This window comes from Harpia harpyja, chromosome 14 (genome assembly GCF_026419915.1).
Source record: "Harpia harpyja isolate bHarHar1 chromosome 14, bHarHar1 primary haplotype, whole genome shotgun sequence".
NCBI classification, from domain to species: Eukaryota; Metazoa; Chordata; class Aves; order Accipitriformes; family Accipitridae; genus Harpia; species Harpia harpyja.
This window is the reverse complement of record NC_068953.1, coordinates 32483614-32507423: the sequence shown is the minus strand read 5'-3', so window position 1 is coordinate 32507423 and position 23810 is coordinate 32483614. Positions and strand designations below refer to the sequence as shown.

General features: G+C 40.3%; 1 protein-coding gene across 1 annotated transcript in view; it reads left to right on the top strand.

Moving 5' to 3' along the window:
* Positions 1-642: 642 nt before the first annotated feature.
* THSD4 (thrombospondin type 1 domain containing 4) overlaps positions 643-23810 on the top strand; it is a 339077-nt gene continuing 315909 nt past the window's right edge. Inside the window, exons 1-2 of the mRNA XM_052808192.1 lie at positions 643-926; positions 21593-21700. Of these exons, the coding sequence (XP_052664152.1) occupies positions 21672-21700 (29 nt within the window). The 5' untranslated portion in view covers positions 643-926; positions 21593-21671. The remainder of the gene's footprint in view (positions 927-21592; positions 21701-23810) is intronic.

The window sequence follows — 23810 nt, the reverse complement described above, 5'->3', positions numbered from 1 at the left end:
CAGAACGGCTCTGTGAGCGGAGACGCTCCCCTGCCGCCCGCTGGAAGCCCCGGGCCCTGTGCAGCCCCCTTGCTCAGCACCTGCCCCGGCCGCTCGCTGCGGAGGCCTTACTCGGCGATATACCACCCTCCAAATGCCGATAGTACCGGGGTGGGGGCGCGGGCGGGAGCGCGGGGTAGGGAGCGCAGGTGCTACCGCGCCGGTCGGCGCGGTAGCACCTGCGCTCCCTACCCCGCGCTCCCGCCCGCGCCCCGGAGGGAGGCGGCGGGTCGCCCAGGCGCCGTCGTACCCCTCGCCATACGCCGCCTTCCCCCCCGCACGTCCGCGCACCGGCGCTGCTGGAAGGTGCGGTTCCCCTTTGCCTCCCCTCCCGCCCCCGACTCCTTTCAGGCGGGCCTCCGCCTCATTCGGCGGCTTCCCCGGGGCAGCGGGGCCGCACGTCGTAGCGCCGGCCCGGCGGGCGGCCCGCCTGCGGGAGTGAGAGAGGGAGGGAGGGAGAGCGGGCGGGTCGGGGCGGCTGCGCGCCTCGCCCGGGCGCGTCTCGGCGGGGCGGCGCGGCCGCCAGGTGGCAGCAGGCGCGGGCAGCGCGCCGCCGTTCACCGTTGCGCGGGAGGCAGGCGGGAGCGAGGGGAGAGGCTGTCCCTCAGCCCCGGAGCCGCCGGGAACCTGCCTCGGGTCCTGCGGGACGCCCTGCAAGCCGCGTCTCCGGCATTCCCGGCGGAGGGGCCGCCGCCTCCCATGCGCCGGAGGTCCGCGCGGGTGTCAGCCCTCTCGCCCCCGCCGCGCGGAGAGCGCCTCGTCGCGGGGCGACCGGACGGGACGTGCGCCGCGAGGGACGCCGGCACGGAGCGGCGCGGCGCGGTGAGGAGGCAAGGCCCGGCCGCCCCCGCGGCGGCAGCGCCCTGAGGAGGGGAGCCCCGCGCCAGGTGGGCGGCGAGCGGGTCGGGCGGGCTCTCGGCGCTTTGCCGGGGGCGGGGGGGGGGGGGGGGCGCGGAGAGGGCGTCCGGACGGCGGTGCCGGTGCGGCTGGGGTGCGCGGGCAGTGCCGCGGGGCGGCCGCGGCTCGGGGGTGGCCGGAGCTGCGAGGCCGCGCTGAGGGCTGCTCTAGTCTGGGTCCGCGTTTAAAGCCGCGGCCCGGGGAGCTTTCGGTCTCGCCTGGCTGTGAGAGAGCTTTCTGGTCCGCTCCGCGAGATTCCTGCGCCTCGTGTTTTTGCCTGGTTTTGGCTGCGTAAGTAGCCATTTCAAAGCTGCTTTCCTTGCAGGCTCGGTTTCGCGGGGCTGCATCCAGAGGGTGTGTGAGGAGCTGCTCCGTTTTGCCGCGGTGTCCCACCAGAAGCAGTAACTGCACGTAGTCTGAGCTGAATCCAGCAGTTTGTATGAGAGAGTAAAAGAAGCGAATAACTTTCCTCGCGAAGAATGCGTGTCGCAATTGTTCTTGTTTCGGGCCAGATCTTTTGGTCTGTCTAAGCACAGAGTGCAAAGCATGAACTGTGTTTGGCGTTCGGTATTTCTCTTCACGCTCTCCTCCTGGCTTTGTTACGCTCTCTCCTGCGCTTAAATTCTAGCAACACTCGAGCTGTTCGTGTTCCGTTGTCAGGCTACAGGGGTATACGCTGTAGCAGAGGGGAATCTCAGAATGCCATCTCTTCTCCAGCTATAGCTTTACATTTTTTCAACCGTCAGTGTGTCCACACTGCTGCGTTTAATAGCCCTTGACACTTGCCATTAATTCGTCCAAACATTTTTTTCCTGCTAGAAGCATGAACAGTTCAGAAAACCTGGCAGCAGTGAGTTCTACAGGTATTATTAACCTGTTGTGTGGAAAAACTACTTCCTCTTGCTGCTTTTAAATCTATTGCCTGATGCTCTTCAGTCCTTGTAAAATGAATTATGCTTGTTCTCTACTTGCTATCTTTGTGCTAATTCAGGACCGTGCTCTTCTGTTGTCTACCTCAGCTATCCCTTATTTCAAGGTAAAGAATTCTTAGCTTTTTAGTCACTTCTTGTATGGGAGTTCTTCCGCATCTCTTGCCAGTGTCATCACCTTTTCCTGTATTTTTTCATTCTTTTATAGGTTTTTAATCAAGGGATCAGCAAAACTAAGAGTTACATTCAAGATGTAGTAATCTACTGGTTGATGTGATTTCCACCCATTCGGTATCATCAGGGATTTAAAATGAAACTTGATACAGCTGTAATTCTTGGTGCTTTTTTTTCCATCACCTCTCTCCCATGGAATCTAGTGGGACAATGGAGTTAAATAGGCTACGAGGGACTGCCTTTCAAGGAGGAAAGTGCTGTAAAATGGGAATTTTTACTGAAGTTAGAAATAAGAGGTCAGCTGGTTTGGGTTATCATATAGAGAGAGGCCTTCAGAGTGAGTGTAGGTAGGAAACATGGATTATTTGTCACAGTTGTGCCCTGAACATAGCTTGTCAGGTTTTATTTAGGAGCAGGGCTAATCCCAGGTTTTGCTGATGATGACTCTAATCTGAAACAGCTCCGCTGGAATTGAAGGAGCAACTTCTGATTCCTGACTCTAACTCTTAGAAGGACTTGGAGGTGTTGCATGGTGGAAGATTTCTTGCACCATGTGCAAAGAATGTGTGTCTTTTCACACTTTATACAACAGGTTCATTCAGAGCTCCAGCAGATTTAGTTGCAGAAAATTAATTAGGTTGCTGATAGGCAGTGATGAGTTTTATGATCGCAGTATAAACCCTTTGCTTTTGCTGTAGAACAAACTGAGTAACTGTGCTAGGCAAACATGCATTAAACGAAGCCTGAAAGCAAACCCAAAATGAACAGAATAATATTAAAGACTTAGATTGGCCTGAGTGTGTGATTCCGTACAGACAGTGACAGCAGAAAAGTTCGTTTTCCACGTAGTAGTCTCAATTCTCTGTGATGTGACATCAGATGTGTGATATTCAGACCATTCACAGTGCTAGTTGTACTGAAAATGGAGGTGAAGAAGTGCTGGTTGGACACTTAGGAGTGATACTTTGTTCAGATTTTTTTTACTTTAAAACTCAGGTTTATCATCTACAGTTAAGTGTAGTCAGTGTAGAGACTTCTATGGGCTTTGAGTTGTTCTGTTAGAGAAAATTAAGGTTTGATGGATAAGCACTTAAAAAACCAGGAAACTCCAAAGTCAACCATGCATAAGCAATTTTTACTGTGTTCCCTGTAGTGTTGTATTATCATAACAGGCTTCAGTTTTAGATGGTTGTTATTTTTTTGCAAGTAGGAAAAAAGAGCAGAAAACTTCCTGTATCAGACCAACGTCTCAAATAGTTTGGACCTAGATAGTATCACTTCTACCACTGTAGATAGGCAAAGCATTTTGTAGCTTTTAATTGTGAAACGGTTCCAGTGGTCATAGTGCTAGCTGGAGAATGTATTCTATGAAAAGTCTTGTTTCCTTAAGTAGGCACGTATACAGTTCCGTTATTAGTTCTTTTGTTTTCAGAAAGCAGCTTGACCTGATATAAATGCAGTTTGGAGGATGAATCGGGTAATTGTAAAGCTAATTCAGTTATGAATATGTGTGGTTTAAATATGTGATCAACGCACATGATTGCATTGTTAATCTATAGTAGGTTAAATAAGAGCAGATTATTGTGTGTTTTGCGTTTAAATAACTTCTCTTGCATTCAGGATAGTACATGACACTAGATTCTGTTTATGTATGTTAGATTTTTAGGGAGAATGCATGGTCTAGTATTTCACTTAGAAGATTAATTAGGGAGATGTTAAGCAGATAAAAATAAAAAAGACTGATTAACAGAGTGATCTGATGGGCACTGAATTTGGCCTCCTATCTTACCCTGTATAAAGGGAGCATAGCTGAAACAGTGTGCTTCAGCATTGCCTGATTATTTTTTTGTTTTGTTTTAGTTTTTGTGTTAGTTGGCAATAACAGATACAAATTCTGTAATGTAAAACAACTTGGTTATCTCCTCCTGGAATGTTCTGTCCCACCCATTTTTCTCTTGGGGACTTGTGAGTGTCATGTCACACATCAAATTCATGTAGCTTCTCCCTGCAGGGTTATGGCATTCCCAGGGATGGGTCAGTGTTCATAAGTTTGGTTGCTGTTAAACAGTCAGCACTTGTCAACACCATCTACAGACATCCATTACATATTTTTTTAAATGGTAGTACCAAGTGTTAAATGTGGGGCTTCTTGGCAGGAACTGTCCTTGGACTAGAAATATTCCAATGTTGATAAGGTCTCAATATGATCCTTGTGAGAGAAAGTAGCCTTATCTGTTGGTTAGGTGATATACCTGTGAGTTGCTGGAATGTAGCTTCTGTTTTCAACATTACCATTGACATGCTGTGTGCTGCTGATCAACTCTTATTGGCATCTTGCTCCACTTCCTTTATCTCTTAACAAGGTATGGTAATTACAGGATATTGGCCAACTGTTAAATTTCCTGAAGATAATTTGCATGCAAAGTGCTTTATGCTTAAAAAAAATAAAGCACTGGAATAAAAATACCTATTGCATATGAACAAAACCAAATTATGTAGTATGTGCCTCATAGGTTTATTACTGTGTTTCTTCAAATCACAGCTTAAGGACTTGCTTGTTGGCTATTTCACATCAGTCCTGTGCTGCCGCTACTTGGCATCCCACTTCAGTATTTATTTTGGTCCTGGTTTTGGAATTTCCCTTCACAGGAAGATTCCAAACTCCTTATATGGAAAAAATTTATTTAAAAAAATGACTTTTTTTCCATCGGTTCTGTAGATTTTCTCAGTAAGTGCAAGAGCCACTATCTCTTTTCTTTAAAGCTCTGATCTAAGGCCCAATAAAGTCAAGGAAAAAGTTATCAGTAACTTCAGTGGCTTTCAGATCGAGGCATTCCCATGTGCTGTGCTCTTGTCATTAGAAAGAATGACCGCTGGTTTCAGCCATGAAATCTGAGTGGCATTTAAAACCATCATTACAGTATTTCTTTAAGGCCTCTCTGTTGATATGCTTGCATTCACATGTAAGGAACTACTTCTGTGTATCTCCTGGCTTTACAAGCACGCAGTGCTGTTTATTTCTCCAATGAGACTAGTGCTGTGTCTGAACTGTGGTAAAAGCTCATTCTCTGCTGGTAGAATGACTTGACAGAATATATGAATGCAACTCTTCTCAGGCATTGGCTCATATTCCTCGTTTACGTTAATCAGTTGGTGTTAAACATGAAAATTTTCAAGTGTTGATATGACTGGAATCTTGGAGTTCAGCCCTGCTGAAGCCCTAAAGTGTGGAACTCTCCTTTCCTCAAACATTTTTCCATATCATCACTTCAGCACAACTGTCTGTGAAACACAAATCAAAATGAAATTCTGTTTCACTAGGAGCAGGGAATGCCCCACAACATAAGAATTGGGAATTTTGACGAACAAAGAATCAAATTGGCAAGTTATAATGTATTTATAAAAGGAGCAGGGAGGGAGGCTTTATCAGCACTGGTATATTTAACGTCTTCATCTGATTTGTGGAAAGAAATGGCTAAGCTTCAGAGATCTGGAAATAAATTTTACTGATCAGGTAGTGACATTTAGCAGAGTCACAGAAGCTGCGTTTGTGGTCCAATGGCAGTTCGTTAGTGTGCAGTATTACCTCATAGAGCATTTAGGAATCAGGAGGGAGGTCTGCCCCAGAATCATTAGACTGGCTTACAAATCCTGAAATGCTAAAATGAATGTATCTGACCATGTTTTTGGAGCCCTTAGAGTTTGCAGTCTTGTCTTTGACAGTACAGGCGCTAGTAACTTTTAACAGGAGTTATGCTTGTTGTGTAGTTGGTTCCTAGAACTTGGGGCCTTTGGGAGACTCTCTATGTACCAAAAAAAAAAAAAGTTTTAATTACAGGATTTGGTGGATAAAATTCAACCCTTTGTAGAGGATCCGCTTGTTCATAACTGTGATCCTGTATTCCCTTTCCTTTAAGACTGCTATAAACTCACAAGTTATACATAGCTAGATGTAATTTAAGTGTAGAGAGAAATGAAGTTCTTCAGAGAGCTACCTTTTTTCCCTGCGTTTTTGTTGATTTCACTTTGATTACTTAATTGTGCTTTTTTCCTAAACCCAAACTCTGTAAAATACTGCAATAAATAAGAGAAGAATACTCCCTTTTTGTTAAATTCAAGGGATAACTGTTGTGACCACAGAAGTTTCAACTTCTGAACTTAATCTGTGTCTGAGGGTTGTATTGACCTCTTCTTGTATAGGAATGAAGTTTAGCAGAGAAACCTGGTAGTGAGCAGAATCCTTCCAAATTTGTCTCTGTCAGTGTAGAAGCAGGGCTGGTGCGACACCTTGGACCTTGCTTGCCCAAGAGGTGGGGCAAGGTCTGTCTTTTGTGACTGCATGGCCTAGTGAGATAAAAGAACAGGAGAAGAAGGTTGCCCAAAGTTAAATGTTTATTGTGAGCCTAGGGATACTATCCATAACATTGCATAGAAGTAGTGTGGTTTCCTGCTTGTTGCTTTCTATGTGAGTCATGATACCTAAGTTGGAATGTATTTTTGCTGCTCTTGTTTTGGGAAAAGGATGGGTAAAGAAGCCCTTTTTAAAAGCCCTTCTTCATGAAAGCTGCTGCTTGGTGAAAAACATTTGTTGTGCCTGGTCTTGCTGGCTCAGCACTTGGATATGTGTGAGCATGGAATACTACTCCCCCAGGAGAAAAACATCACTTAGATACTTGAATATCCTATGACTAAAATCTGTAATCCTGAATCAAGCGGATTCCCCCGATACTCCATTTGGATTAGCGGGAGAGAAGCACATGGAAAGACAAACCTATCTCTAAATGGCAAATTCAGCCAAACTGTTGACAATAACGCAAGAGTAAATGTTGACTTGGAAAGTTTTCAGATGTCCTGGATTTTTTTCCATGGTAAAGGTGATTGCTGTATTCCTGGCTTGGTAACACCAGACTGCTATTAGTTGGTTGTATATTATACTTGTATTTTTGTTTGGTTATTTTTATCTAAAACATGTAGTTTCTACGAAAGTAAAAAGAAGAAATTATTTTGCTTATCAGATTGGCAAAGAGAAGCAAGAGCCTGTCCAATCCCACCCTGCATAATTGCAATAAAATGACATCCCATGACACAAGCTGCCCAAAAGGGTGATAAATTACATGGAATGGATGCAATTACTTAATCTGGCAGCAATGAAAGCTCTGTCTCACGTTCATGTAGTTCCATGGAGCTACATTCACTGGAAGTAGTGTGGAACAGCGGGCAAACCTCCTTGCAGATCTTCTGGGTCTGTATGTAGAATTTAAGCACTTAACTAGAACAGCATAAGAATAAGGATTTAAAAGAATAGAGTGTGTTAACCATTAACTGTTAGTATTGTTCAGCTTTGATGGCCCAGGAAACACTGTTCATGTGTTGAAACATGGGGGGTTAAGGCAGGATGTCAGTTCTGATTTTTTTTTTTGTAGTGCTAAGCAGCCATTAAAAATGTAATTTCCTATATTCCTTTACTTCTTCAAACATTGCTTGTACTTGTTAATACATATTGCACATCAAAAAGACTGTCTCTTTTTTTTTTTTTTTTTTCTTCTTTCTTTTTTTTCCCCTCACAGTTCAGGGGTTTGCTCCCAGTGGCATTAAGGAGTTTGGAGTGCTTTTGCTGCTTCTCATAGGAATATTTACAATTTTGCAGGATCAGGTTCAGATTTATTACTTAGGCACTGACAATGCTGTTGTAATTAATCAGTTGTCATAAAGCTGTCCCTTCTGCCTGTATTTGTTGCTGGCCAAATTCATCACACCAGAGCTGAATGCAGAGTGATAGTTTGTGAGCGTGTTTAAAATTTAAATAATTAGTAATTATTTTAAACAAGAAGAAAATCCCTATGCAGTTTTGAATTATGAGGGCATGAAGGGACTAAAATGTCTTTGCTACTTTCATACTGTTAGAATTGGACAGAAACTGATCTGACTTCTTTTGAATCATGCTGTTTGTGATTAAATTGTGATTTTTTCTACTGCTTTGAAATGGAAGAGGGGGAGAAACTGTTTCTAAATGTACCTTGCTGGCAATTGAGTTTGTTTGTTTCTGCTTTTTGTTTTGCTGTTTTCCTAAAGTTATGTTAGAAGGGCTTTTCAAAACTCTGGGCTTTTCAAAATTCCTGTTTACTCAGACCATACAGATTTTATGGCTAACTAGGAAACAGTGTCAAGCAGTGCCCAAAGAGTGATTACATTTGAGTTGCATTCCTTTCAGCAAGTCTTCACCTATCTCCAACAGTGAGTATTCAAGTAGAAGATTGCAAGTCACTGTATAAAATCCTAATTTTCTGACCTTAAGCAGTATGCACAACAGCAGTAGACTCCCATTTAAAAAAAAAAAAACAACCAACCAAACAAAAAAACCCAAAAAACAAGCATACAAAACTTGGTCACGTTTTTTTTAAAGATCACCACTGGTCTTGCATGCTCTGCCTGTGGCATAGGGACTATTTAAAGCAGCAACTGAAGTCCACAGTGTTGCAGGGGCTACTCAGTTTTCTTTGCCAGCACTTTGTAATTGGCTGTTCTTGTTGTCTTGCAAATTGAAGAAGTCTCTCATTCACATTTTTAAATCCCCATTTTTCAGTCAGTAGACACAGGGATATTTTGCCTGAAGCTTTAAGTGATGTCACGTGAAGGTCAGTGCACTGTAATAACCTGCCCTCAAGCACAAATACATTCAGGCTCTACTGCCAAAAGATGACCTTTGATTTCTTTTTACCTGATACAGTAAGGGCCTTATTCAGAATTCTTCGCCCTTGCTTTACTTAGGCAAAGTCCCAGCCACTTGAATAAGTTTGCTTGAGCAAGAATGGTTACAAAAGTTCCCTAAACATGCTATGATGATGGCAGAGGTTTCAGCATTGTAGATGAGTTCAATAAACTGAATTAGGTTTGGCATTTATTGTGGTCAGAAAAGAGAAGTGAAAGGTGAGACTGGATTTTGTTGTGACTTGCATGGCTGCCAACTCTTGAAACTGCTACTACTAAGTACTGTTTCTAAGCTACATCTGACCAACGGAAATAGTGAGGAAAGATGCTTATGCATTATAACATTTGTTATATATAGGCAGAAAATAATACTTTAATGTGAAGTCATTACTGATTTTAGATACAGCCTTCTGTGCTGTCAGTGGGTAGACTTGTATTGTGGTAGTCACGCTTTCCTTCCTGCTCTTGGTATCCTCCTAATCCAGGTATGTTGTTGAGCTGTGAGATACAGCGTCCCTCAAAACTAAGTGTAATAATTTTGCTCAAACTGCTGTGTTGCAAGATGGGATTGCGAATAAGCTAACTTATCCTCAATAAAGTAGTGTATGGCGAAGTGGGAAGGCAGGATACAGTCACCTTTTTACTATGCTGTGACTAACTGTAGTGCTGGTTTTCACTGTTTTGTTAAAAAGGGGATTGCCATTAACCTGCCTTTCTTTGCAAGCCCATGGAGGAGTTGTAGAGAAGTATGGTATTTCTTACTGTTCTTTCTCTTCAACCCTTCTGGCTTTTGCAGATATGAGAGTGGGTAATCATACGCATCAGCTTCAGTGAGTCAATTTTGCAAGTAGCAAAGTTAATTCAGTTCTTTCAAAGTCAGATTATACAGTCAAGTCTTAGACCTACTGTCAGACAAACCTCCCTTGAAAGCAGCGGCAGATTTACTTACAGGCTGAGAAAAACTCAAGACTAGAACCTGACCTGGAAAGGGTGACCGGAAGTCAAAACAGAATACAGTCTTCCTCACTCATTAATTTAGTTTTTTGCATAACGCTATTAGCAAGGGTGACAAGGGTTGTTGGTGATTCCGTGAGGTTAGTATCTTTTATCTGTCAACCATAAATTCATTCTTCACAGGCCCCTGGACAGCATCTGCCAAACTGTATATTTCCTAATAGGGAGATTTTAATCTGCGGCAAGTGAAATGTTTCAACTTTGCTGCTCAGTGACTGATAGCCTGAGATTCCTTGAATGTATTATTATCTTTGTATTTTCGTGTCAAGGACTGATATCTTCTGTAGGAGTGTAACAGTTTATGCAGTTTACATTAAATAGACTGAAATACTAACTGTCATCTAGACCACCAGCGCACATGAGGCATAGCAGCAAGACAAGATTTGTAGGGTGTCTAAAATCCCTTTCAAACTGACAGGATAAGAATAAATAACTTCGACTCCCCACTCTTAAAGGATCTTGCAGTTCAGTTTTAAAATGCAGGAGGCTGAAGGGTTCACCACATGGAGGTATGATTGATACAAGCATTAGGATATTTCTGGAAGTCTGAACTGAACCTGAACTGAATGAGGACTTCAGGAAAATTATATTCAGCGGCTTCGGTCTCAAAGGGTAGAATTGAGAACATAAATTGTTTCTGGGTTTCTGAACATATGAATTTTACATTTCTTCTGCTGTCGCTAATCATAGTGTATCTTCATTTCTCTTTCTTAAAAAGACACAACGATACTGTTTGACATCCTTACTAATTAAAGCTTGGTAACTTAGCATTTTCCTTTTTATCCCCATTAACATCTTCTTCCCATAAAGAAGAGATGCACCTCTGCAAATGTACCCCTTTAAATGGTAAAGGCTTAGCAGCACAATTGGCATCTGATGCTACTATCTTGGTTGCCTATCCAGTTTTGTAACAGTGAACTTTTTATAAGATTCAGTGTATATCCAGCCCAGAGGATAAGGATATTCAATGTCTATGTTGTTGTGCTGGAGCTCTCATCTAAATTCTATTGTGGATGAAGGCTAAATAGAACTCTATGAAGCAGTTCTTCGGTGTGTTCTCTGAGTTATACCTGTATTTATTTGCATGCAGAATTTAATATTTGCAAAATATTTACAAGACGACTTACTGTCATTCTTGCAGTTGGCTGTCAGAGATCCCTTGGTAGTTTATTATTTCATGTTAGGTTTAAATTCCCTGATATTCTGTTTCAAAATTATGAAAGAAATACTTAATTTCATGGTGCTTTTGTAAGACCTCTCATTAGACCTATTATTCATCATTATGTAGGAACATAAAAGAAAACAATAAATCTTCAAATTCCATTGTTGCGTTGCTGTGCCAGTATGTGGGGAGCCTCACATCAGAGAGGATTTTAATGAGAAATAAGCTAGAATCTCCTAATTCTTACAGTATTATTTATAACAAGGTAATTTAAACAATCTTTTTTAACTAGTTCATTTCAAGATGTTTCAGGAGCCTAGACTCTGAAATCCACAACGCAAGATGCATAAGCTACCATGGTGAGCTGTGTTCCTGTTCATGATCTAGCAGTTGTTATCTGTACTGTCTCTTAAAAATAAAGCACCCAAGTCTTGCTATTAGGTATATGAAATTTCCTTCAGAACAGACCTGAGCAGTTGATTTGTTATGTTTTATTTGGTAAAGGCATGTTTAGGATTTATCTGAATGCCATAGTATCACAGCATAGGTCACTTATTTTTCAGTGGTCTCTAAGACGTATCCCCATGTGGGTTCCTGAGAAGCTTCTTACATCCTTGCATCTGGCCACGAGCCAGTTGAAACCCTATGTTGCTCTCATATACTGCACCTGTTTAGAAGGTGTTTAGTGCCCAAATTCTCCCAAATGTTAGAGGACACTCTATTGTTTGAATCTTTGTGCTTTTAAGAACATGGTACACCTGTGCCCCTCCATGCCCCAGTACAGTACAGTGGCTTAAAGTCATTGCCCAGTTGTTTAATGACAACTGGGTTGCAGCAGTACTGTTACCTGAGCAGTGCTAGTCACTTTGGTTTAAGGGGAGCTCAGTTCAGGTGGGAATTGCATGAAGGAAAAAAAAAAAAAAAAAAAAATCTCTTCTTTTTGCCAAAATAAAGCAGTTGGGTTTGCTGCCTGCAGGAGAGGACTGAATGGAAGAGGACTTTAATCATGTTTAATGTTTATTACGAAAGCCCTGGTCACATTTTTCAGACATTGGTTAGTACAAAATGTACGCCAGTAGGTAGTCACTGTTGTTTTTCTCTCCAGTTACGGCAGTATTGAAATGTATGTTAAAACACTTGTCCTTGAAAACTTGTGTAGAAAAGGAATTGATGAGTTATTTTGGGATGTGTACCCACATTAATCTCCATTAGAGAGAGTACAGGAAGCCAGTGGTTTGCAGTGCAGCACTGCCTTGAGTGACAGTGGTATAGTCATTGGACTACCAAGACCACCTTCCTTTGCTGCCGGAATGCGTGGGGGAGAGATACTTGTTTGGCTGTGGCCTGGCATATCCATTTATAAATGTATTTTCTTTGTAAGTAGACAGGCTAATAAACTGACACTGAATTGCCTTGCTTTTGCCTATACTAACAAGTAAGTTTGGATTTGGGGTTGGTTTTTTTTTCTGTTTCGTTTTTTAATCGTTCTTCTGTGTCAAAGTCCCATTCAAGTCTTGAGGGAATGCCACCTTTTCTTTAGAATGCTTAACCCAAACCAGAGAACTACACAACAGGCAGAGAAATCTCTGAAGTTCCTTGGGAATGATTTTTATCCCATTTATAGTTCTGTACGCAGAGAATAATGCCACGGAAGCCTTTGGAGTCACTGTAGCCAAAGTATGGATTGAGCCTCAATGATCTTAATGGTAATTTCAATGGATGCCTGTGTCATATTTATAGATACATGTTCTGGTTAGTATCTGTTCTGCTGCACAGGGTTTTACTTTAGAAAATTAAGCATCTCTGACAATAATGGATATTAATAGCTATGGAGAAGAGAAATATTTAGTCCATCTTGACAGGACTGTATTTCCTCAGGTAACTTGGATGATCTCTAGTGATCTCTTCCAAGGACTAAGAAGGCTTCCGTTAGAGGTTGGCTAACAAGCTTGAAAAGTGGTTTGGTTTGACTTTTGGAGTGTCCTTGTACAGATACAGCTTTATCACTTGTCTGCTCTTTTCCCAGAAAAGTATTCCCAAAAAGCATTGTTATTTGGAGGTATTACTTATGCAGGGACATGTTTCCTCCACTGATACTCCAAAGAAAATATTTTGTTTCTGAATAAGTGAGCAAAGATTATAAGTCCTCATCGCATACTCTCCTCCCTGTTGTGTTCTAACGCTGGTACCCCAAGCACCTCAGAAGTCTTGAGAGCAGGACAGAAGGAACTTTGTGAAAGCTAATACTTTGAGATTACACAGGTTTAGGTAGTACCTTGACAGGGATGCCAATTTTTTTTTTTTTTTTTCTGAGGACGGTGGTAGATTTAAGCATTCATCTACTATTTAATTTCATCCTTAGAAAATCAGAGCTATAAAGTTCAGGATTTTCATATTGATAGAAACGTTCCTGTGTGTTCACAGAGCATTGCTGTCTCTTTATACTATTCTGTTAGTGTGAATCGGCCCTAATTTGGAGAATGGGCAGTTTCACATCAGGTTTTCTATTTGTGTTGGAGCCATGCAGAGAGTTAGTTGTGGTAGGCTAATGAGACACACATCTATTTACCAGTAAATGAAATATTTATTTTGAATGGTACCTTGTCACCAGGAACACCTGATCTTCACCTGTAATGCTGTTGAATGTTGCCTAATACTCAGGCCAAAAAATTTATTCTCTGAAGCACAGGCTCCTATATTTTGTTTCTTTTTTTCTATGTGAAGGATATTGGTGCTTGGGCATGTATTTACAATGTTTATCGAACAGTCTGAAAGTTAATTCTTATGGTAAGTGGTTTAAAAAAATGAAAAAAAGACTTGTGTTCTGCCAGACAGATGTTCTCATTTAAGAGACAGCTGAAAAACAATGTTTCCTCTTTGCAGAAAGAAGGTATCTTCTAACTGCAGAGTAATTATGTCATATACGTGATTTTTGCTTGATGAGAGGGGTGTCTCCCAGCTGTGTCACTAAGAAATAGCTGATTATACTACTGAAATATGTTGTCTGTCACTTTCCTTGTACATGTGCCTTCAATTAGCTTTGAAATATTTGTTTTCTATGACCTTTGCAAATAGGATGTGTTACAACTCTTCGAGTGAGGCTGGTGGGTCCTTGGTTTTTATGCAAAAGATGGTAGGTCCTCAGAACCATCATCTACCTCTTGATGTAAACTCCAATTAAATGCTCTTGCAAGCCTATGTTTTGAAGAAACTCAGACTAAGATAGGTTGAAATTTAGAAGCTCTTTGATTTCAGAGAGACACCTTGTGTTCTGAAAGCAGCTTTTGTTAAGCAAGTCATGAAAGGTGTGTAAGAAAAGCTCATTTTCTTTGACATATTTACAGGTAAAGAAATTAGTATGTCTAAAAGAGGGTCTAAGAAATTTCTGGTATCCCTAGTTGCTCTGAAATGCAGTTACATGCTTTGCAATATCAGTATTGTTAAGACATTTACTAAATAAACAGATATGAAGACTGACATTTTGTACATACTACTTTGTCAATTAAATATTTCTAGCCAGGGCATGCTAAGTACCAGTCACAGCAGACAGTTTTACCTGAGTCTCCACAACATGGAGTGCGTCTCGAAGCAGCGTATGAATGAAATCCAAAACACCACTATAGCTACTTACGCTTGTTAGAAAAGTATCTAGAACAGTAACTTGTTGAAAATAAATTCATGCTCTTACTGCTCATTTTGTAGGCAAGAGTGTAGTTGTTTAATCATAGCAGAGTTCACACAAGTCTGTTTCTCTTGTTTGTCACAACAATGAAGGATTCACCTATATTTTGAATCAGTGCTTATAGAGATGTCAGGTATTTCCACCTGACTTTTTAGGCTGTTAACCATTCCTTTTTCTGAATCTTTCAATATCAATAATCAGATTAATATTGATCAGGATTATGGAAAGATTAAGAATGATTGTTTTATGAAGAGGGTCTTTAACATGTAATCTCCCCCTCCCTCTTACATGTGCAGTCACTTCTACATCCTTGGTTTGGAATACTCAGGTTGTGGCAAACAAGTTCTTTAAAAGGAGAGCAAAATTTATTAAAATATATGGAATGTGTCTTGTTAGAAGAGGTGATGGTTTCTAATATGTAGAGCTGTGATGAGTAGCACCTTTCATAGTTTTCAAATGCTGAAATTGCGAGGGCTTCTTTCAGTTCTCTGGGCTGATTAAGTGTGGAACAGGCTGACCTTAATGGTTGTGTGTGCAATGATTATTAGTGGATCTGTGAGCAAAGGGAATTTGCAGCCATGTCTACATGACACAAGTAGAATATACTAGTTGAACATTGAGTAAGTACTTTCAGATGGGAACAGAATTGCTCACGTCCTTACATACTCATCGTATATAAGGTCTATCCAGTTTGTTCTGCGCTAGTGATACAGAACAGCTATGGCAAGAGTTGGAATTCCTTAGATCAGTGAATGGTGACAAGCTGGTGTCAAGATTCGTGTACTAGCCTCTTTAGAGAAAGAAGGGAAGGTAAAAAAAAAAAAACCACCACCATGTGGCTTGGCTACCTTAGCTTTGTTAATTGTGTGCTGGGCTTCTTTTTATGTACTTACAGATACCTGAGTGCGTATTTTGTATCCATACCCTAGCGTAGCAATACCAATTAACTTGTATAAAATAGAATACTAAATACATGCTACAATCAGTTGGTCTATCCTCTGTTTATTGGAGGTGTTTCTAGTTTCCTTTTATTCTGCCTACAAAGGCTTTTGAAGAATTGAGGGATCTTTTCAGTAAAATATAGTATCTGGCTTTACTACTTCTTAGAAAATTGTGGAAAACTTTACCCTGACTTTAGACTGTCCTTAGAAAATAAGACAATAAAGTCAGGGAAAGGTCAATGACCTGATGAAGCTCTATAGGTCCCTAATTTGGAGCTTAGTAACGTTTTCTAAATTCGCTCCTGTAGAAGACAACATAGATTCAAGAACTGAAAGATGCACTTTGAGCTGTGATTTCCTGGCAAAACATTTTTCAGTTAGAAATGAGGTTGTCCACCTACACTGTCATCATAATAAATCATTTTTCTAAAAATTGTAGTTACTAAGCACAGTTTTAAAAATAATGCCAGGGATTTGGCCAAAATCTAGAGGAAAAATTAAAGAAACAAATCCTACTAGTAATATATAATAAGACTGCAGCTCACAACCTATAAACAAGCACTTTCTTGCTTTTCCCCTTTACTTACAAGATTAATGTCACGACCTTTGTTAGATCTTTTATTAAATTATATGCACTTCAACAAAGACTGAAGCAAAATTGTTTGAATTGTGGCACCCTCCAGCATAACAGTATTTTTACAAGCCAAAATTTGTATCTTTTGAATGAATATTTTGGGAAATCATGTGTATGGTCACTGTTGGATTTCACCAACTTTGAGTTTGTCTCCTAGATTTTCAGAGGACAATTACATGTTATAGAATTGGATGCCAAATAATCAGGTTGCACACTTTTTTCACTGAATTCCAAAGAAATGAGCTGGAATTGTTGTTTGAGAAGTGGAATGTTCGCTGAATTAAGAAACAGCCCTAGAAACGGGACCGAAATCTCGGACTACTCCAGGATGGCCCTCAACCTCGCAATTATTGTTTTATTTCGGGTCTTTTGCGCTTCTAAGTAGAAGTGCAACTTAATGGAAATGTAGGCACCTTCACCTAGATGAGTCGGTAAGGCAGTGGATGAGGTGGGGCCCTGAGGCACCAGGGAGTGCCTCTCCACTTTGTGCAGAGACTGTTGAGTCACAGCTCCCTATCACAGGGGCATGAGTCACCAAGCTGTTATGCAAAAGCAGATGATTCCAGAGGCTATGTTTAAAAGCCAATTAATGGTTGCACCTGTGAATGTAAGAGGCTTGATCCTGTATGTTGTTTGTGGAGTATACTTACTGGACTGTGGGGTGGTTCTTTGTGAGATTTTAGACAAAGAAATGAAAACTTCTGGATCTTGATCAAGCTTAGATTGGAGACAGGCACTGAGCTTTCTTGGACTGCAGTAGTTCTGGACACACCCAGAAGGAGAACTTTAACATTTTCAAAGCAATTAAAGTAAAACAGAGAGGCACCTTCAGGGTTAGGTGGAGTAACTTGACATTTTTGTTTTAATGAAAATGTTTGCTCCTTGTAAGCATCAGAACTTTTCATCAGATCTAATGCTAGCTTTCTCTGTTATGCAGCTTTCAGAGGCAAGTGTATGTTTTAATGTAGTTAATGAATATTTGAAGAGATTAAAACTCTGGTGGTAGGTGTCAACAGCTGCAGTTCAAGCTGTTGGATGTATGCACAAATTATGTAGCTAGATAACCCTGCTGCACTGTGAGGTGCTTTATCGAAGTCTTGTGAATTAGTGAATTTTGATTGCAATCCAGAGGACTTTCATTGAACATCACATTTAGGTGTGAACAACTAAACTAATAGATACGCTATGCTTTATCAATGTGCAAGGCAACAGATTCAAAGGCAATCTTAAACGTATAATATTTTTCTTTAAGTATTTCTAAATATTATTTATTTATGATTTTTTTTCCTAAATAATACAAAAAAAGAGCTTTGCACATCAGTGGAAACATGACTTCGGAATGATGCTCAAGTTTCACAGTGACTTAAAGTTGCCATTGTCAGTAGCTGGCAAGGTATGTAGTCTGACCAGAAGGATAAATATTGAAGGAAATTGAAGTTGGCTTGCTATATATTTAAGTCAACAAGATAAAATAGGCTAAAAGCTCAGAGCTATTCTGAACTTTGTTGAGTTACATCATGTAGAAACATATGCTATCTCACGTACTTCTTGTGAGTTAAAATAGAGAGTCTTGGATTGTTTCAGTAGGTACTGTTCATATGCACACGTTAAGAAGTTTCTGTTACAGTTAGTACATAGATGCATATGGATATATGTGAGTCGACAGGACTTATGAGAAGTATAGGTTGATGCTAAAATGACATTGGAATTCATGAAAGTGAAATACCATCCACTCACAACACACAAAGGGTATAGTCACATGAAAAATTGCATGTGAGTGGTCCCATGATATTTAAGAGGTTAGGATAACTAATTCATTGGTTTTCTACAAATTTTCAAACCACTTTGTAGGAAGGCATTTCTTTAAGTTAATTAGCCAAGTGGGATATCTCACTGTTGTCTTCCCAGTAGGCTTTCTTCCTCTTTTCTTAACTTTCTGTACAGTGTCTGTGGTGTCTGTCCTGATAATTTTGTGTATTGCATCATCTAACCCTTTGAGAAATCTTGCTGTGTCCATTTCAGCAAATTTCTGGCATTGTCTGTGAGTCTCCTAGATTATTTTTTTTTCTGAGTTACTGCCATTATCCATCTCTGCCCCTTTTTGAAATCTCCATTACAAATTAGTATTTTTGTTTTCTGATTTCACTTAGACACTCATCTGAGCCCTGCTGACAAAGGGCTGCAGTGTCTGACTACAAGTGGCCTGCTAGGCTGAGATGATTAAGGATGCTCCGCAGGTAATGTTGAGAGTAAGCGTCAGAGTAAATTTCAGTAAATATCAAGACAAATAGTTATGATTAGCTCATTACTTGGTAGTAGAACTGCTGAGACTGGCAGCAGCAGCAGCAGTTTAAAGGTGTTGGGATCACTCACCCGCAGTGTGAAAGGGGAGGAGACTTTAATCAAGGTCTTTTTATCCAGTCTCATTTAATGTGACCTGATGCACATTTTATAATGTGCAATGAAACACCTCTCCCTTTATTTGTCATGCCATGGTTGTTCTGGAAAGGAGGTTTGAATTCTGTTCCATCCTGTGTGGTGGGTTGGTTGGTTCGTTTGTTTGTTTTGTTTGTTTGTTTTGGGGGGGGGGGGGCTGGGAGGGTGGGTCGTTTTTGTTTTTGCCCTGCCCAGTTTCACAGATTTTGTTTTCATCCCACTTGGAGCTAAAATGGGGAAGATTGCTGAAATGTCAAATATTTTAATGCAGTGGAGAAAGTCTTGCTAACTCTGCTGAAGTACAGGAGTCTGAGTTGTTACAGTTGATATATTAATATCTATTCTGCTGTAATAGATCGGTCTATAGTGCTTTTAAGCCCCTTGTGGGAAGGTAATTTGACTTTTACATTTGCAAGACTTACTGCAGTCAGTAGCACATAGTACACCTCATCAGGCTTTTGGAAGTTTCCATGCCAAAATTCATGTTATTTAATCCTAGTGTTAACTGTCTAGCCATTTCAGGTATTCATTTTGCCCTGGATCTTCTGGAGGGAAATGATTGTCACGTTTGCCCATTTTCATATCAAAACCACCACTGCCAAAATGACATGTCTTTCACTAGGCTGTAAGCACCTAAATAATTTTGAAAACAACCTCTTAAGTCGCTTAGATACTTAGCAGTTTTTATGCTATGTGCTACAAATGATATTTCAAAAGAAATGCATCTATGAATTGCAGTAAGAAGTATTTTGAAAAAGGCATTGAAATACTGTTGAAAGTTGAGTTTGTAATGCAACCTGCCATTGACAACGAAGATACAGATGAACTGAAAAAATTGAAAACATGCGTGGATTTTAAGCACTTTTTTTAGAACAATCTCCAGAAACACTGTAGGTCCCTCCCCTCATTCTTCGCAAAAGTAGATCTAGAATAGTATCTTTTCTGCTTTTCAAATGCAATGCAGTTTACAAAGTGGATTAGGGGAGTGCATGTTTCTTTTTCTGTGAGTTTATATCCCGTAACAATGTTCTGCTGAGATTGTCTCCCTCCATACAAGGACGTTGGATAAAAAAATCATTGTGGAGTGAAAAAAAAAAAAAGAGAGTACATCTGGAAAAAACAACGATAAGAACTTGAAACCATGGTGTTTACAATCCATGTTACGTGCATATTCTCCATTTTAATTAAGTGATATAAAAGACTATTGCCTCAGTATGCCTGGTAATTAAGAGTCAGGTTGCAGGAAGTGAGACATTTGTTTCCTTCACAATTAAAAACGTCTGTTAGTAAATAGTATTTTAGGAGATCTGTATAAATGCTTTGTGTTAGTGCTGTGTATGTGGACTTGCCAAACATTTAAAGGAATGTAGCTTTTTCTGAAACTGTGCTAAAAGCTCAAGTGCTCTAAAGCGTTGCAGGGAATCTAGACTAAAAATCTGTTTTCAGAAGTGCTGCCCATCTTTTAAAAAAACAATTGTACAACATTAAGCAGTGAAGTTGGTGAATAAATTTGAGAAAGCCTCTTAGATCTACTGACAACCATGGAACTGCAGAAAAAAAGCATGAAGTTTAGCTGAGCCCTAATGCTTTCTTCCTCATGACTAACTCAAACCTGTTACATGCAGAACTTCTGTCATTATACTTTTCCAAATATTCAGCTTTTAATGCCTTCCATTTAAAAAACTCAATGATCAAACAGTTTAAAAAAAAAAAAGGAATTTTCTTTTAAAGTTGTTAGAAGTATTTCCTAAAATAAATCTGTGGTTCTTTGATTTGGGGGGGGGGGGGCAGGGGGGAATATTTAGCTTGTCCAGTTACCAGCAAACAATCCATGTTTTCTACCAGCAAGATCTGTACTTTATCTAACTGCACATTTTTTAAGTTCTTGTAAGTCTTGTTCCTTTCTAGGCAGATTTTAATTATCTGGCTGCCTGTGAGAAATTGAGAGCTCTTTATCTATGAACAGTAATGTTCTCTTGTGTCCACTCCACTGCATTTCAACATGTAACCACTTGTAAATGGCAAGATACAGACAGTGCTTGACTAAGTTCTGAAATGTATGGATTTAGGTTCAGTCCTAATAGTGGTTTATTTCCTCTTAGCCTCTCTCCCCTTCCCACTCCCCTTGATTTATATTGTATTCCCCTACCACAAGGATCTCTTTTCTGTCTGAAAATTCCAGTGCAGCATTTTAGGTGTCCAATATATGATTACAAATTTACCAAAATAAGAACTCCCCAGGTGTCTGAACGTTTGAGAGTATTTCCAGACAAATGAGAGTTTGCCTACGTAATAACCATCTCAAGGGCTGGTAGGGCTTCTATGCATTTGCAGTAGTCATGATGCAATGATAGAAATAAGGATCAGTTGAATTTGTATTTAGAATGCTGTTTAACCCCAGATTGCCTCCATGACTGTGGGCAAGGCATTTAACTTCATTGTGGCTGGGTTTGCCATCTGTAATAGAGAGGGAACGACATTGCTCTTCTCTGTTTTTTTTTTCTGCAGACTGTATGAGCACTCACAACAGAATCATCCTTGCATTGCTCACAAAATGGAGAGCGTATTAATAATATTACTAGACAATAGAAATTGGTAACCCAGTTCTATGAATTCTATTAACACAAGACTTTAAATAAAGCTGTTTGCTTTAGTGTCATGCAAGTGACATAGCAGGAATGTGAGATAAAAAGGCAAGTAATTTTAACATCAGATTTGCATCCTTGGGAATCAAATCAAGATTTTGCATCCCATGGCCTTTCAGCAAAGCACTTTGGCACTGTTGAAGTCTTGTTGCAAAAAATGGGGTGTGTCCAGTCTATTCATGTAACATACACTGGATTTCCAGTTTGAATTGCTGTAAAGTCCCAAGAATTGAAGTAGGGATGACTAATGTAGGTCTGTATCCAGTTTAATAGACATCCTGCAAAATACTGAATAAGCAGTGTTAAATGTTTTTCTCTTTTCATTCTGTAGGATTTGTGTGTGATTGGCATTGTGCTGTACCACAGTGAAGAGGTATTTTTCACTTCAAGACACCTTGCATTAAAGGATCATGGTAGACAGTTTAATAGTTTCTTTGAGGTGAGTGATGCAATAAAACATTTAAAATCTTATTTAATATGCTCTTAACACACTGCAGTAAATATCAATTTGGTTGTCTCTTGCTTTGGTGTTAAAAGTGTTTGTATCATAGGAGGATAAATAAAAATCTTGTCCAAAGACCAAAAAAATCAAGTACATGCATATGAGACATAGCATTCCTTGGTGATAGTAAAAAAAGGAAGTTCTTGGTGTTCGTTTATGCTTAGAGCATCTGCTAGTGTATGCCAATGTGATGGCATGTATTATTGGACAGGTTTTTTTTTTTTTTGAGGAGGCTGTACAGCTACAGTCACTGGGCTTAAATTATCGATTTACATGTTTTAGTACCTGTGCTGCCATTCATTCAGGGATTTATATTATGCATTCCTGATACAGTTTGCCAGTGGGCAAACAGGAAAGACCTTTCAAACAGCTTTCCTGACAAAGGAAACATTCAACTATTTCTAAGCTGGTCTGTCCAGTTCTGTAGTTGGGCAAGCAGATTCAGATAAAACAAGCAGCTGTGATGCTACATGAACAAAAGTTGGCCTCCTGCGAGGAACAACAGCTGCATGCTCTTTCATTTATATGGAGATACTGTCAGTAACACCTCTGATCTAACCTTCCTTCTTGTGAATTTCAGACATCAATCTTTGAATTGCAATTCTGACACCCTCCTAATATGCCAGGGCAGATTCTACATCAGAATGGATCTGTTGAATTTTATTGACACTGCCTGTATTATATTTCCTATTGAGACTTCTTCCCTGCGTAGCTCCTCCCAAGCTGTCCCAGACTTAGGCTGTTCTGCAGACTTTCATTCAGGAGGAATTCGGGAATGTGAGGCAAGAGCCATACTGCACTAGTCAGTACTAATCACTTGGCTAAAATACTTTCACTCCTATCTGGGCAATCCACAGTTGGCCATGATAGCCCTTCATAAAATACAACTACTAAGGGACAGTGACCAGGCAAGAAATCTATTTTGGTACCCTCCAGCTTCATTCATGGAGAGCTAATAATGCAATGACAGAGGAAGAACTCTGAGAGGTGTTCCTAAATGACGTGTTAAATAGCGAACTTTTTCTTGCTACTCCTACAATAGAGCTAATACTGCTTTACTTTGCTCTGTGCCCTGCCTCTTAAACAGAAATTGGTATTGCCAGTAAAAGAAAGTGAGCATGTTTGCTCTTTGCAGCTTGGATAGACTGACAGTTTAAAGCCTGACTTTGCTTTAAACTAGGTACTTGGCTCCAAATAGCGCTGTAACTGTGAGAGCATGGGCTGTACCAGCAAGGTTCTTACACAAAGGCCTGAGTTAAACAGCCATCAATCAGCTGCAATTGGTACCTGACCTGTTCGTGTATACTTGATAAGTTTTGCCTTACTTTGAGGAGCACTTGTTCTTTTTGGCTTTTCTGCACAGTAACCTGAAACAAACCCACTGAAATTGGAGAAGCCTATTTTTGTAGCTCGGGGGGCCTAATGTTAGTCAAGCATGACAAATAAAAAAAGCCTAGTCCAGAGAAGTTAGCCAAAGCAAGCTACTGAGGGATACAACATTAAAAAAATTAAATAGCCGCACACTGATTTGAAGCTAGAGGCTTACCTCAGGATAGCTTAAGTATTCCTGGCAGATTTCCTGTGTGTTTGAAATAGTAAATTGATACCATTGTTTCTGAGAGATCCAATTGCAGATGCAGAAGTGAACTTAAAAACTAGCTTAATTGTCCTTAAGCACGTACATACAGATGGTGATTACAGTGCAACCTCATTAAAGAATGAATGGTCAGGAAAAGCTTGGCACGGAGTAATCACACATATACTAAAAATTTGCCTTTTAGAACTGAAAACTTTAATCTGGTAAGTAATTTGCTTTGAAGATTACAGTTCTCAGTTCAGAACTCCCAACCTTGTACATGATTTCAGAACAATTTATGCATGGAAATCTGTAGTCCTACAGACTGATCAGAAAAATCCTGTTCTGTTGAGGACAAAAGCACTAATTCCCTTATGCAAAGTTTGAACTTTCTTTCACATGCTCTGAGGGATTATAGGGAGCAGAAGTCATAAGGGAGCAGGGAGTGGGTAGGAAGATTCTGAAAAGGAA